This window comes from Andrographis paniculata, unplaced genomic scaffold (assembly GCF_009805555.1).
Source record: "Andrographis paniculata isolate CXL003 unplaced genomic scaffold, ASM980555v1 Contig22END, whole genome shotgun sequence".
Lineage (NCBI taxonomy): Eukaryota > Viridiplantae > Streptophyta > Magnoliopsida > Lamiales > Acanthaceae > Andrographis > Andrographis paniculata.
In genome coordinates this window covers 1,961,244-1,975,503 of record NW_026137513.1, presented here as the reverse complement: position 1 = coordinate 1,975,503, position 14,260 = coordinate 1,961,244, and the positions used below count along the sequence as shown (strand labels likewise).

At 33.8% G+C, this 14,260-nt stretch overlaps 1 protein-coding gene across 1 annotated transcript; it reads right to left on the bottom strand.

Moving 5' to 3' along the window:
• Positions 1 to 6,218: 6,218 nt before the first annotated feature.
• On the bottom strand, positions 6,219 to 7,610 carry LOC127245243 (probable methyltransferase At1g27930). Its single transcript, XM_051265996.1, has 2 exons — positions 6,851 to 7,610; positions 6,219 to 6,783 (listed from the first exon to the last, which is right to left on the bottom strand). Exons 1-2 carry the CDS (start codon positions 7,402 to 7,404, stop codon positions 6,474 to 6,476), a joined length of 864 nt encoding a protein of 287 aa, XP_051121953.1. The 5' UTR covers positions 7,405 to 7,610; the 3' UTR covers positions 6,219 to 6,473.
• Between the last annotated feature and the right edge of the window lie 6,650 nt (positions 7,611 to 14,260).

Below are 14,260 nucleotides of genomic sequence, written 5' to 3'. Positions count from 1 at the left end.
TTCATCATTTTCGAGTTGAAGTATTCTTGAGTGTAATTGATCTACAATTGCAAGAACTTGAAAATCGATTCAATAAGGTAAGCAAAGAATTACTGATGTGTATGTCTTGCTTTCTTCCTTCTAATCGGTTTTCTGCTTTTGATAAAAAAAAAAGTTTGCGACGGCTTGCAGAATTTTATCCTACAGAATTTTCAGAAGTAGAATTGATGGTTTTTGAATATTTATTGGGTAATTTCATTACTGATATTCGATGTGATGAGAGATTTTGGGATTTGAAAGATCTAAATGAACTTTCTATGAAACTTGTTGAGACAAAGAAGAATGAAACACATTCAAGGGTCTACTTGCTATTGAAATTAGTATTGCTTCTTTCTGTAGCAACTGCAATCGTGGAAAGATCCTTTTCAGCGATGACTACCATCAAGAACAAATTACGGAATAGCATGGGAGATCAATTATTGAATGATTTTTTAGTTACTTTTCTAGAAAGAGATGTGTTTACGAAAGTTAGTATCGATGATATTGTCAATCGATACCAAAATATGAGATCTCGTCGTGAACCGTTGTAGCTATTTTGATGTATTAGTGATTGCTAATTTGAAATTTCATACTTTTTAATATAAATTTCTTTTGATGCAATTTATTATTTTTAATTTAAATTAATTATATTAATTATCGACCCATCAAATTCAAAATTCTAGATCCGCCACCGTACATATATATATTTAATATTTTAAACTTGTATTAACCTAAAACCTAAAATAAATATATACAAGATAGAATTAAGGCCCAAACTAATATAATAATACAAACAATATAAATAATAATATATATATTTTATTAATATTTATAAAAAATTATATGAAATAAAAAAATATTGACGAATAGACCAGACCCTAAAGGCACACAACTCAAATTTTGGGAAAAATTGCAATATGCAGTAAAATTATTATATAATTTAATATGAATTATTATTGCATAACTCTATTAACAATTTTATTTTTGTTGAATTATTATTGCATAACTCTACTAACAATTTTATTTTTGTTGAATTATTATTGCATAACTCTACTAACAATTTTATTTTTGTTGAGCGCAAAAATAATAATAATAATAAATAATGGCAGTAGGATTTTGGATGGATCTGAATATAAGCCAAACGATCCAAAAGTCGGGCAAAAGAAAATCGGACAAGGAAGGGTGATCGGCCGATACGGAGGTCGGACGGGACAAGGTCGGGCACGGAGGATCGGACGTAATAAAGTCAGATACGGAGGTCGGACAGGACAAGGTCGGGCACGGAGATCGGACGTGATAAGGTCGGGCAAAGAAGAACTACCGGAAGACTCGGAGGTCTGTCAAGACGAAGGTCTGGCAAAGAAGCGCGGAGGTCTGTCAAGAGGATAGTCTGTTGAACCAGTGGTCCATCTAAGGAGATAAGGCAAACAGAGCCGGTCGGTTGGTACGCTGTCGGATGGTTCGCAGTCGGACCAAATGAGGTCAGACGGAGGACGGCTGATACGGAGGTCGGTCGAAAGAGGAAGTCGGACGAAGAAGGACGGCTGATACTGAGGTTGGTCGAAACAGGAAGTCGGGCGAAGAAGGACGGCTGATACGGAGGTCGGTCGAAAGAGGAAGTCGGGCGAAGAAGGACGGCTGATACTGAGGTCGGTCGAAAGAGGAAGTCGGGCGAAGAAGGACGGCTGATACTGAGGTCGGTCGAAACAGGAAGTCGGGCGAAGAAGGACGGATGATACGGAGGTCGGTCGAAAGAGGAAGTCGGGCGAAGAAGGACGGCTGATACGGAGGTTGGTCGGAAAAAGGTCCGTTAATTGGTCGCCTACTTAAGTAAACAGTAGTTCAGTCGCTTGGTTGGGGCGACTATTGAATCGTCTGGATGATTCATTGTTCAGCCGATTGGAGAAATCAGATGGTGGTCGCTTAATGGGGCGGCCGATGAGTCGTTTGGTCTAGCGACCAGTCTAAGAGGTTATTACTGGGCGGTTGAGTAGTCGGTCGGGACCAGCCGCCCATTTAAGGCGGTGAGGTTTTCAGAAGCGGTCGGCCGAGATAGTTGAGTACTGTAACTGGCGCGAGCGGTTGGTGAGTCGGTTAACACACGTGTCGACAAAAGAGGACTTTCTGGGCGATTGACAGTGGTTGCTGTAACCGACCAGACGGTGGTTCAAACCGTTTATTTAAGGGGTTATTTAAGGAGTCGGGTCTGTTCTGACAAATCATCTTCAATCAACATCAAATTCAAAAGAATTGCCTTTGGGGATCACCACTTTATTTTCCGGTTTGTAGTTTTATTTTCCTATTTTATTTATGTATCCTACAGTGTTTAGAGATTCCTAATCACAAACACTAATTATATCAAATTCGAAGATAATTTCCTATTTTCGAATTTTACTTTTTTATTGTTGAAAATTTGCATCAACAATTTTATTACTACGCAAGTTTTACCTTTGATAAAATATATATATATATTTTACCAAAAATCAAATTCAATAAATATTCAAAAACAAAATACAAATACAAAAAAACAAACAAATATTCAAACCAGAGAGACATCCACTCATTAAATAACAAGGCATTTATTTATTTGGATAGAAATAAAATTAGGCTTATGTTTAGATATTATTTAAGATTTTTTTGAGGTTGATGTAAATTTATTTTTTTTCCCGAGAAAAAGACATATCAATGTAATTTTTAAAAAATTATTATAAAAATAATATGGAAAAGAAATTTTGAATGTATGTACTATAATATGGTTTAGTGAGAGATGGGTAGATGAAAATTGAAATGTCAAAACCTACATTAGTGTACATTATTGGCAAAAATAAAAATAAAAAAAAATAAAAAAATAAATCAAATTGTGCTCATACAATACAAATAGGGTGTGCTTGGATTTGTTTCATATATTTTGTTATATTTTTATGCTCCACAATATTTTGTAATATTGCTTAATTTTTTTTTGTTATTTATTTATTTATTTTTATGTTTTACTTTTACACCAATATATGTGTATTAATTTAATAACATATTCAAAATACAAGTCTTAAAAGTGCAATAAAAAAAAAATTGTATCTAAATTATAAAAGGATATCATTATTATTATTATTATTATTATTATTATTATTATTATTATTATTATTATACGGTTCGTATTATTTTTACTATTTTTTCTTTTTTTCATCCATATATATATATGTTCAATTTATTAAAATATTTTAAATAAAAAGTAGAATAAAATAGATAAGCAATTAATTTTAATCTATTCAAACACAAAAATGTATATTTTATTATCTTTAGTAAAACATAAATAAATTTTATTAAAACAAAACATAAAAAGTTCAATAACTAATATTTAAATACTACAATATTTATATATATTCATTGCCAATGCTCAAAAAAAATATTTGGACCATCCCGGATAATTATGTTATTCTTTTGTAGCTAAACTAATATATTATATATTTTTGGTAAATAATTTTATATACCAACAATTTCATTAGTCGTATTTTAACAAATAATAATTAATTTGTCAATATTTTTTTTTTATTCTACTATTTTATTATTAAATATGTAACATTTTTAGTTATAATATATTTACTTTACTTTTTATCTGTTATATTTTTATATTAAAATACTATTATTTTTTTAGTATCTATATCCAGGTATTGTGACATAATTAGCTTAAACGGAGAAAGTATTATTTATGACATTATATGTATATATAAATAAATATATAGAAAGTTTATTTGGTTATAGTTTAAAATGAACTAAAAAAAAATATTAGTTTGAATTTGTATTTAAATACTATTTTGATATAGGAATATTTTATATAAAAAAAAAAATGATAGGTTTTTATTTAAAATCTACGGAATAAATAATGTATAAACTTGTATTTAAAAAACGTAAGGAAACAAACCCTTTGCATTTAAGGAAAGAGGTAGTATTAAGTATAGCTTTGTAAAAAAAATAAATAAATAACAGAAATTAAAACCTAAACAACACAAATTAAATAGTAGCATATTAACTGCCTAAACCTAGATATAGGTTAGGACTTAGGGTGTGTTTGTTTGGGAATTTAGATTTTGAGTTGAGATTTGAATAGTAAAAATATTGAATTTGAATAGTTGTATAATGTGATATAATTAGGTGTTGATGTGATGTTTTGAATGTAGAATTAATTTTTAAATATAATATAAAAAATAAATAATAAATAATAAATATTTAATTTGATATTTTTTAGAAGAAAAAAAAAATATGAATAATGTATTTGGGGGAAGATTCCCCAAACAAACACACCCTAAGAGTGACAATTCCTCCTTATCTGCGTTGTTTGTGTGGTTTTTTACCGTACTGACGTTGCCAAAACACATCCCTTTTTTTTTCGTTTGGGAATTCAATTTTTGTAATTGTCTCTGTCTTACTTACCGTATCTATCTCTTCATTTTCGTCCATCTTAGTTATTGTTATTTTTTTTAAAAAAAAAAAAATTATACACTTTAATCTCGTATGAAATTTTTTAATTTATAATTTTTTCGATTTTAATTAGGCTAATTGGTTATTTTAATTTTAATCTAAAATTATTTTTATTATACTATAATTATTTTCATTAATATATTCTTAATTATTTATTAATTATACCCCTCATAAATTGTCGTGTCTACAGTAAGCATCAGATAAATTCACAAATGAGTTTCTCTCCATTCCACATCATTATTTCACTTTTTCAACTCAACAAAAACTTACATATATATTTATATTTATATCAATATAATTTATTTAAAAATTAAATTTAAATAAAAATATATTAATATAAATATATCATTTTGTAGAGAGTAAAATTTTATATAATATAATAATATAAAAAATAATAAATAAATAAATAAATTTATTATAAATAAATACAAAATTAAAAAATTGAAGGTGTTTTTGAGTTGCTCTCTGCAGCAACCCAAAAGTCATTAAACTTTTTTTTACTCCCAAAAATGCCGAATGGAAGCCATATATGAAATAGAGAGTTTCTCTCCAAAGGAGAGAAACTATCGATGTGGATGACCTCAAAGAGTACTATTTAAAAATATAAAATTAAATTAAATAAAGTAAATAATTTTTATATACATTTTCTCAGTACGAATGTAAAATATTATTTTTATCATCTTCATGTTTTATTTAAAAATATTTATGTTCTATTTAAAATAAAGCAATCATATACTAATTCAAAATATCTTTAATTTTTATTTAAATTACAAATATATATTACATATATAATTATTTTATAAATACAATGAAATATCAAAATCTCTTACGCACTTCCACTAATTAATAAAATACTATTATTTCTTAATTTATCAAAAAATTTCAAAAAATTCTTGGGGCAAAAAACGTAATATTTTTATTATTATATTCGTCTATTTTATTTCATGTATATTTTTTATTTAAAAACCTATTCATATTTAAATATTTTTAGTTTCTTTAGATATCATTTTATTTTGTATTTTAAAAAATAAAAATATTAAAATAATTTTACATACTTAACTAATTAATAAAATAATATTATTTTTTATTTTAATACAAAAAATATATAAAAATGTATATTGAATGAAACGAAAAAAATATTAAAAATAATTTTATCCAAAACATTTTTAGTAACTTTATAATAGACTAAAAGACTATTTCATAAAGAAATTAATACTTAAAAAAAAGAAGCATATTCATTTTGATGTATATGAGTTTTAATAAAAATAAAGAAAATATAAATTATTTTTTTTTATAATAAAGAAAATAAAAAAAAAAAGAAAAAAGACAATATCTCTTATGACAACTGATAAAATAAAAAAAAATATAAATTCTGACTACCGAATGAGTATATTAAAAATGTTACTCCCTTCGTCCAAAACGAAGTATTCATTTGCTTTTTTACGTAGTTTTAGTGTTGTTATATGTGTGATATAAAGTTAATGACATTTGTGTAATATTGTAAGTTTTAAAGGTATTTATAATGTTAGATAAATAGTACAGTTACTAAAAAAAAAAATACTTTATTACGAGACAGACTAAAATAAAAAAAAAAAAAAAACTTTGTTATGGGACAGAAAGAAAGAGTATATTAAACATCTATTTATCTCCTCCAATGTGTGTTTTCTTATCATAAAATTCTTAAACTTTACTGTTTGTATTTGTACTAATTTTCTTTTTACAAAATATTTCATTAAATATTATTTTAATATTAAATTCAAATCAATATTTTTTTAACATTAAACACGCATACTACACCCAAACTCTGTAATAACATAATAATAATAATAATAATAATAAAAGAAATAATAAATAAAATAGATCAAGCATGAGTGAACGAGAGTGGGAGAGAGGGTGAATTCAGGAACCACAAAAGTCCAATCCCGGCGCATCCTAGCAAAAGGGCAGGGGGCGCATCCTAGCAAAAGGGCAGGGGGCGCGTCCTAGCAGAAGCCGCCGCGGCTGCGTTTAGCGGCGGGGGGAATCCTGAAGTACCAGAGGCGGCCGACCGCCTTGACCAGAAATTTCTTGCAGAAGAAGGCATCGGCGTACATCTTCTCGACCCGGCGGTCCACGTCGTGCAGGAACACGTGCGTGTCACCTGACCCGTTCCGATTCCTCGCCATCACCGCCACAGAGTATATCGCCGCCATCCTCCCCGGCGCCGCGTCGAAATACCCCCGCGGCGCGTCCACCATTATCATGTCCCACTCAGTATCGTACACTTCATCCGATAGCATATTCAGCGCCAATCTGAACCGTCCCTTGTTTTCAGAACATAAATAAATAAAAAAGGGGGAAATGCGGAAAGCGTAAGTACCTGCATTTATCGTTGCCGCGAATGAAGGATTTCTCCGGCGAGCAGTCCGGCTCCTCGCGGAAATGGCGCATAAGCTCGTCGGCTTCGGAGAGCTGCGTCCGGTAGCGGACGGTGTTGGCGCGGAGCTCCGGCGCGTCCTTGAGGACGGTCTCCACCCATTTCGGATCCTCCTCGAGGAACAGCGTCTTCCCCCGGGCGTTAATCGCCGACCACATCAGCGAGTCGTGCCCTAGCCCGAACACAAGGAAATTGCAGGATCCGCCGAGCGAGCGGAGGACGTCGAACGAAACGCCGATTTCCTGCCGCGATTGCTGCGGCACGATGTGCGATGTCGCGTAGTGGATGATCGCCTTCAGCTGCAGGTCCGTCGCGCTGCTCGCCATCGATAGCCGCGCCCACGCGCCGTAGAACATCGGATGAGATCCGCCGGTCCGTACGAACACCACCACCAGCGACGCCGCGCCGATCATCCCGACCACCGCCACCGCGAGGCAGAGGAACCGCATGTTCTCCGCCTTCAATTTTGAATGCTGCGGCGGCAGGAGCCTCTGCATCCTTCACGAATTCCTTCGCTCGTCTGATCCTCCCTTCCCCTGACTCCGGCGAAAACTCCGATCGATCCACTGACCGACAGAGAAAATCGATTAGCGCAAAGACTGAGCAATAAGATGCGAACTAGCAGTTCCTTCTTTCTATACTGCATTGTATACCAAAGCTAAGGCCGTGTTTGGATCATTTCTCAATAATTGGGCCTCAAAAACACACTTTCTAAATTCTACCCCTCTCTAGGGTTTTATGGTCTCTCTCTATTTTCTTTTTTTCTTTTTTTTAAATAAATGAAATTTTATTTTAAGTAAAAATTCTATGTGAAAAATAAAATAGCAGCGGTAAAAATGAAAATCGGAAACAGTAGAGTTGAATGCGCGTCCCTCGCACTAGCTGGTAAAAATTGATAATTAATTAAATACTATTAAATCACCTATTACCCCATAATTATAGTTATGACCACTGAATAAATAATTATGTAATAATGGAATTGTAGTAATATTAGAGTTCTAATGGGAGATTTATATCATTATGATGATTGTCCAAATCTTTCCTGTAAAAATATCATAGATAATATGTGAAAAATATAAAAAATAATATTATATTCCCTCCGTCCCATAAATATAGTTTTAATTAGGTTGGACACAAATTTAAAGAATATTGATATTATATTGATAGTTGGTAAAAAGTATGAATAATTTTATTTTATTTTTTTTTGCCCTTTGAATGTATTAGTGTAAAAAAGAGTGACAGTTTGTGTAATAAAAATGAAAAAGTAGAGATAGTTTATGGTGATATGATCATTTATGGAAATAAGACTATTGTTTTGAGAAGGATAAAAATGATAAACAAGATTATTGTATTGGATCAGAGGGAGTATATTATATAAAATTATATATAATTATATTTTATATGTGTATAAAAAATTGTCTTACCTACATGGCTGCTAACCAACCCCAAAAATGTGTTTTTCTTTTAGTTTAAATAATACTCCCTCCCTATGTCCCAAAAGAGTTATTTTGTTTTTTCATTTTCGTCCGTTCTAAAACAATTGTGTTGTTTCCTTATTAGTAATTGTGGTCCCCACTTTATAACAAAATTATTCACACTTTCCCAAATTACCCCTAATTATTACTCTAATATATTTTTTTAAATTCTTAAAAAAGCAAAGACATTATAGTCTTTTACATCCTAATTTGTGCCAACTTCCAACAAGATATTTCTTCTGGAACGGAGGGAGTACTATTTTAAATAAAATTGATAAAAAAAAATTAATAAAAAGTAAATGTGAATTAGTAAAATAATTACCGAAGTTCGTCCAGTAATTTCTTTTAATATAATTCCCCGATCAATATACAAAAAAATATAATATGTATACTCCCATACAATATACTCTAATTACTATATAAAAATAATAATAATAATAATAATAATAATATATTATTTCGTATAATAACGAAACATTTCTCATTGTCTAAATAAAAACTTGCAAATACAATTAAGAATACGAGGGTGTTATTGATGGAATTATAACGAATCAATTAATTAACAGTTCTATTATATTATTGATATCTTGTACTATATATTAAAAATATATATCATCATTTTTATTTTATTTTTGTTTTATTTATGCAATTCTAACATATAATTTCAAAATAAAGTCATTTGGTTTTAGATCAGTTAAATGGTTTGAAAATATATTTTTTATATAAAGTATAGAAAAGTATGTAAATAATACTTCATCTAGCCCACATAATTTGTCCTTATTTTTTATTTTCGTCCGTTCCACATAACTCGTCCTTTTCTTTTTTGGAAATATAATTATACACTTTAATTATATTTTAAATTTTATATTTTATATTTTTTTAATCTAAATTAAACTATTTAGTTATCTTAATCTTAATTTATAATTGTTAGCGATAATTATGCTAATTAATTCTGCATCTTCTATACTTAGCTCCTTAATTGTTTCCCGTAGATTACTCTTGTCTTTACTTACCTTCCCTGGTTTATTTCATAAATTTCTCTTATCATTCTATATAATCATATGTTGTAATTCTCTTCAAGTGCAATAAATCATATTATTCCAATCTTCACATGGTATCAGCCAATTAGGTGTGAAACCCTTTGTTCGGTTTGTTCACCACCGTCCTGCTGCTGCGTTCCTTCTTCATTTTCTATGGCAGAACAAGATTCTCCTACCCTTCCCCTCTCTACTATGATTCACATGGTCCCTATCAAATTAACCTCTACCAATTATTTACTCTGGCATGCCCAGATCGAGCCCCTCATCGTCAGTCAAAATTTTGTCTCTCGTCGATGGCTCTTCTTCACCATCTTCCGTCAATATCACCACCGCTGATGGCCAACAACCAAATCCTGCGTACACACATTGGCGCTACCGTGATCAACTCTTGAAGTTGTTTCTCATCTCCACACTTATCGAGGACTCGATGGCCCTCGTGATCGGATGCAAAACATCTAGGGACGTTTAGGAGGCCATTTCTCGGGCATACAGTTACGACTCTAAGCCGATCTTTATGGAGCAACCACCTGGCTTCATTGATCCCTTGTATCTAAATCATGTATGCCTTCTTAAGAAAGCTCTCTATGGTCTTCGTCAAGCCCCTCTGGCCTGGTATCATCGTCTTCGGAATTTTTTGTGCACTCTTGGATTTATTTGCAGTACTGCTGACACATCTTTATTTGTTCTTCGACGAAAGTCTACACTCATCTCTCTATTAGTATATGTTGATGATATAGTTGTCACAGGAAACGACAATGCTGCAGTTTCTTCTCTATTGTCTCGCCTACGCACCGAATTTTCCATTAAGGATCTTGGGCGTCTGGGGTACTTTCTTGGCTTGGAAGTTTCATACACCTCTTCTGGTCTCTTCCTCAGTCAGTGTAAATATGCCTGCGATATTCTCGCCCGCGCAGACTTGGTTGATTCCAAACCAGTCTCCACTCCTCTAGCTCCCGGCGCTACTTTTACAGCTGTTGGTTCTGCTTTTCATGATCCTACATTATATCGCTCATTGGTTGGTGCCCTTCAATATTTAACAATCACGCGCCCTGACCTTGCTTATTATGTTAATACTGTCAGCCAATTTTAGCAGCGCCCTACACTTGCGCATTTTCAGGCTGTCAAACGTATTTTAAGGTATGTTAAAGGCACTCTCGGTTTCGGTCTATCTTTCTCACCAGGGCAGTATGGTATTCATGGATATTCGGATGCTGATTGGGCACATTGCATTGACACTCGACGTTTAACATATGGATATGCCATTTTTCTAGGTCCAAATCTTATCTCATGGAGTGCGAAGAAGCAACCAACAGTCTCTCGCTCCAGCTGCGAATCTGAATACAGGGCACTTGCTAATACAACATCAAAACTTATGTTGGTTACTCACCTCCTTCGAGACCTTCACGCTTCTCCGGCTTCTCCTCCAGTGCTCATTTGTAACAACAGAAGTGCACTGTTCCTTAGCCAGAATCCAGTCTCTCACAAGCGCGCCAAGCACCTCAATATCGACTGTCACTTTGTGCGAGAACTAGTCGAATCTGGATGTCTCGATTACTCAGTTTGTTCCGTCTTCGCTCCAGCTTGCCGATATTTTCACAAAAAGTCTTCCTCGACAAGCCTATGAAATGTTCAGGTCCAAGCTTCGCATTTCCTACAATCCCACGCTCTGCTTGCGGGGGCGTGTTAGCGATAATTATGCTAATTAATTCTGCATCTTCTATACTTAGCTCCTTAATTGTCTCCCGTAGATTACTCTTGTCTTTACTTACCTTCCCTATTCTATTTCATAAATTTCTCTTATCATTCTATATAATCATATATTGTAATTCTCTTCAAGTGCAATAAATCATATTATTCCAACCTTCACAATAATTATTTTTACTATACAATAATTATTTTTATTAATACACTTATTCATTACTTACTAATCATACTTTACTTAAATTCCCGTGTCTGATGAAGATTGAGCGAGATAATTCTAATGTATTGAAGAAGAGAAAGAAACACAAGATAAAAGGAATTCTTCTATATATTTTCCATTAAGCAGATTTGTATCTATTTATATACACGCAAATAGACCCCTAACAACCCTAACAAAAATGTACAACAAATCTGAAACATAACAAGAAATCGTTATGGTCTTCTGCTCATGGAGTGAATTAATTCAAACAAAGGCCATGGCGGAGTCTCTGCATGTGGCTGCATGACTGAGGTGCACGTCTGTATGTCCTCAGCACTGGATAATTTGCAGCAGCAAGAAGCTAATTTTCCACCGCCCCCCTCAAAATGTTCATCGGTATTTTGGATGAGCATTTTGGACAGCAGATTGTGAAACACTGGTCCAGAGAGACCTTTTGTAAGAATATCAGCAAGTTGTGACTTGGTGGGTATGTAATCTATTTCGAACAACTTGGCTTGTATCTTTTCACAAACAGAATGTACGTCCAAATCGAAGTGCTTTGTCCGATCATGGTGCGTTGGATTTTTGCTGATTTGGATCGTGCTTTTATTATCACATAGCAACCGTCCCATGCAAGTGATCTTCAATTCGCTCAGCAGATTTTGGATCCCCATAATTTTACAGGCGTAGCTCGCTAAAGCACGATATTCTGCCTCCATAGAACTTCGAGTGACAACTGACTATTTCTTTGATCGCCAGCTAATCAATGAACTGCCAGGAAAAATGCAGTACCCAGTTACTGACCGTCGTGTCTCTCGACAAGCTCCCAAATCACTGTCACTGTATCCAAGTGAGGTTAAGAGAGACTAGCGGCAAAATAAAAGTCCTTGTTCGGGTTCTTGACGTAAGTATCTGAGAACACGAGTAGCTGCCGCATGTGATTGAGTTGGGGTATGCATGTACTGGGAGAGGACCTGGACTGCATACGTAATATCCACACGAGTGAGAGTAAGATAAAGAAGCTTTCCCACAAGTTGATGAAAGGGTGTACCATCATCGAGAGGCCTTGAGGAGTCTTCTGCCAGGTGGTGATTTACCTCAATGGGAGTGACATGAGGTTTAGCATCAGTGCAACCATATTCTTGGAGCAAAGTGGTGATAAACTTTTGTTGACACAGGCGGATGCCAATGGAGGAATGTGTGAGCTCAATCCTAAGGAAAAGGCGTGGAATTCCTAGAAGTCGCATGCGGAATTTCTCTTGAAGCACACTGATGGTTTTGCCCATATCTTCATGATAACTGCTAGTCAAAATAATATCATCCACATAGACTAATAATCTTAGAATATTAGCATTAACCGAATGTCGGACAAAACATGATGGGTCAGAAGTCGTCTGAACAAAACCCATCTCTAACAAGGTGGCAGTAAACTTCGTATTCCATTGTCGAGACGCCTGCTTTAACCCGTAGAGCGCCTTCATAAGCTTGCAAACGTGAGTGGATGGAATATCCTCACTAGTGAGAGTCGAATATCCGTAGGGAAGCTCCATGTAAATATCTTCATCCAGATCGCCATTCAGAAAAGCATTGTGGACATCGAGTTATTCTAAGTGCCAATTGAAGTGAGCTGCAAGAGCAAACACAAGACGAACTGTAGTGTGTTGAACAACAGGACTAAAAGTCTTATGATAATCAAAATCCTTGCGTTGGTTTTAGCCTTTAGCAACAAGTCTGGCCTTGATCGTTCTAAGCTCCCGTCGGCTCTCACTTTAGTTTTAAAGACCCACTTGCATCTGATGGGAGTGCAACCAGGAGGAAGAGGAACAATAGACCATGTGTGATTCTCCTTTAAGGCTATCATTTCGTTGGTCATAGCTTGTCTCCATTCTTTCCTCGCCAATGCTTCCACTTCGGACTGTGGCTCGGGACAAAGAAGGAAAGCAGTAGACATGTGGTGAGAGGACGCTAGAGAGTCAAGAACATAATCAGAAAGGTGAGATAAGACCCTGTGATTGCGGCGAGGCCGAGGAGCCGCAGAAGGAGAAGAAGATGATCCGGACTTTGTACAAGCAGCAAACAACAACGGTTTCAACATCAAACTCATTCAGCAACCTCCAAATTCACCCGACATGAATGTGAATGACCTAGGTTGGTTTTGAGCTATACAAAGCTTACAAACTAAGAAATCATGCAAGACAGTGAATGACCTACTGGATGCTGTTATTTCTAGCTTCAATGAGTTGACACCCCAATGTTTAAACAAGGTACTTTTTAGTTTGCAATGCTGCATGATTGAAGTGATGGAAACAAAGGGTGACAACTCATATAAGCTTCCACATATGAGAAAAGATAGTTTATTGAGAGATGGGAATCTCCCAAATGACATAAGTGTTCCAATGTAATTAATACATGAATGCATTCACTATGTAATTGAAAAAGGTGATGTGACAGGTATTGAACGAGTTATAAGTGATTTAGGTTATTAGTACTATGAATTGATGTAAGAAAGTCTTTTTGTAAGTGTTTATGCTTGTGTAAACCTGTAAAGGTACTTACTAACAGGTTTATAGTGTAAACATTTTGATGAAATGCATTTTACCGAACTAAATGTTTGTTTTCAAACTGCTAACCTAAATTCATAGATTAGAACTTGGGTTGTTAAGTGAAAACAGTTTTAATATGAGTATATGTAATCGTGAATGTCATTTCGAAGCCGACAATAACAAATCGGAAATATTAGGCGAGACAGAATGGTATAACACCCAAAGTTCAACCAGCTAATTCAATAACATCCACCAAAACATAAAATAAATGCATGTTCAAGCCACAATTACTAAATACGGCATGAATTGCAATATACTCATTAGCTACCCGACATAACAATATATGAAATGCGAGCAAAAGTTTGTTTAGATCTCACCGACGTCCACGATAGGGA

What these genes read in the sequence shown, in the direction of transcription:
- LOC127245243 (XM_051265996.1), bottom strand. Translation starts at nt 7,404, where the DNA reads ATGCAGAGGCTCCTGCCGCCGCAGCATTCAAAATTGAAGGCGGAGAAC. An exon ending in CGCGGCAACGATAAATGCAG is followed by an intron (nt 6,784 to 6,850) that starts GTACTTACGCTT and finishes GGGACGGTTCAG; the next exon opens with ATTGGCGCTGAATATGCTAT.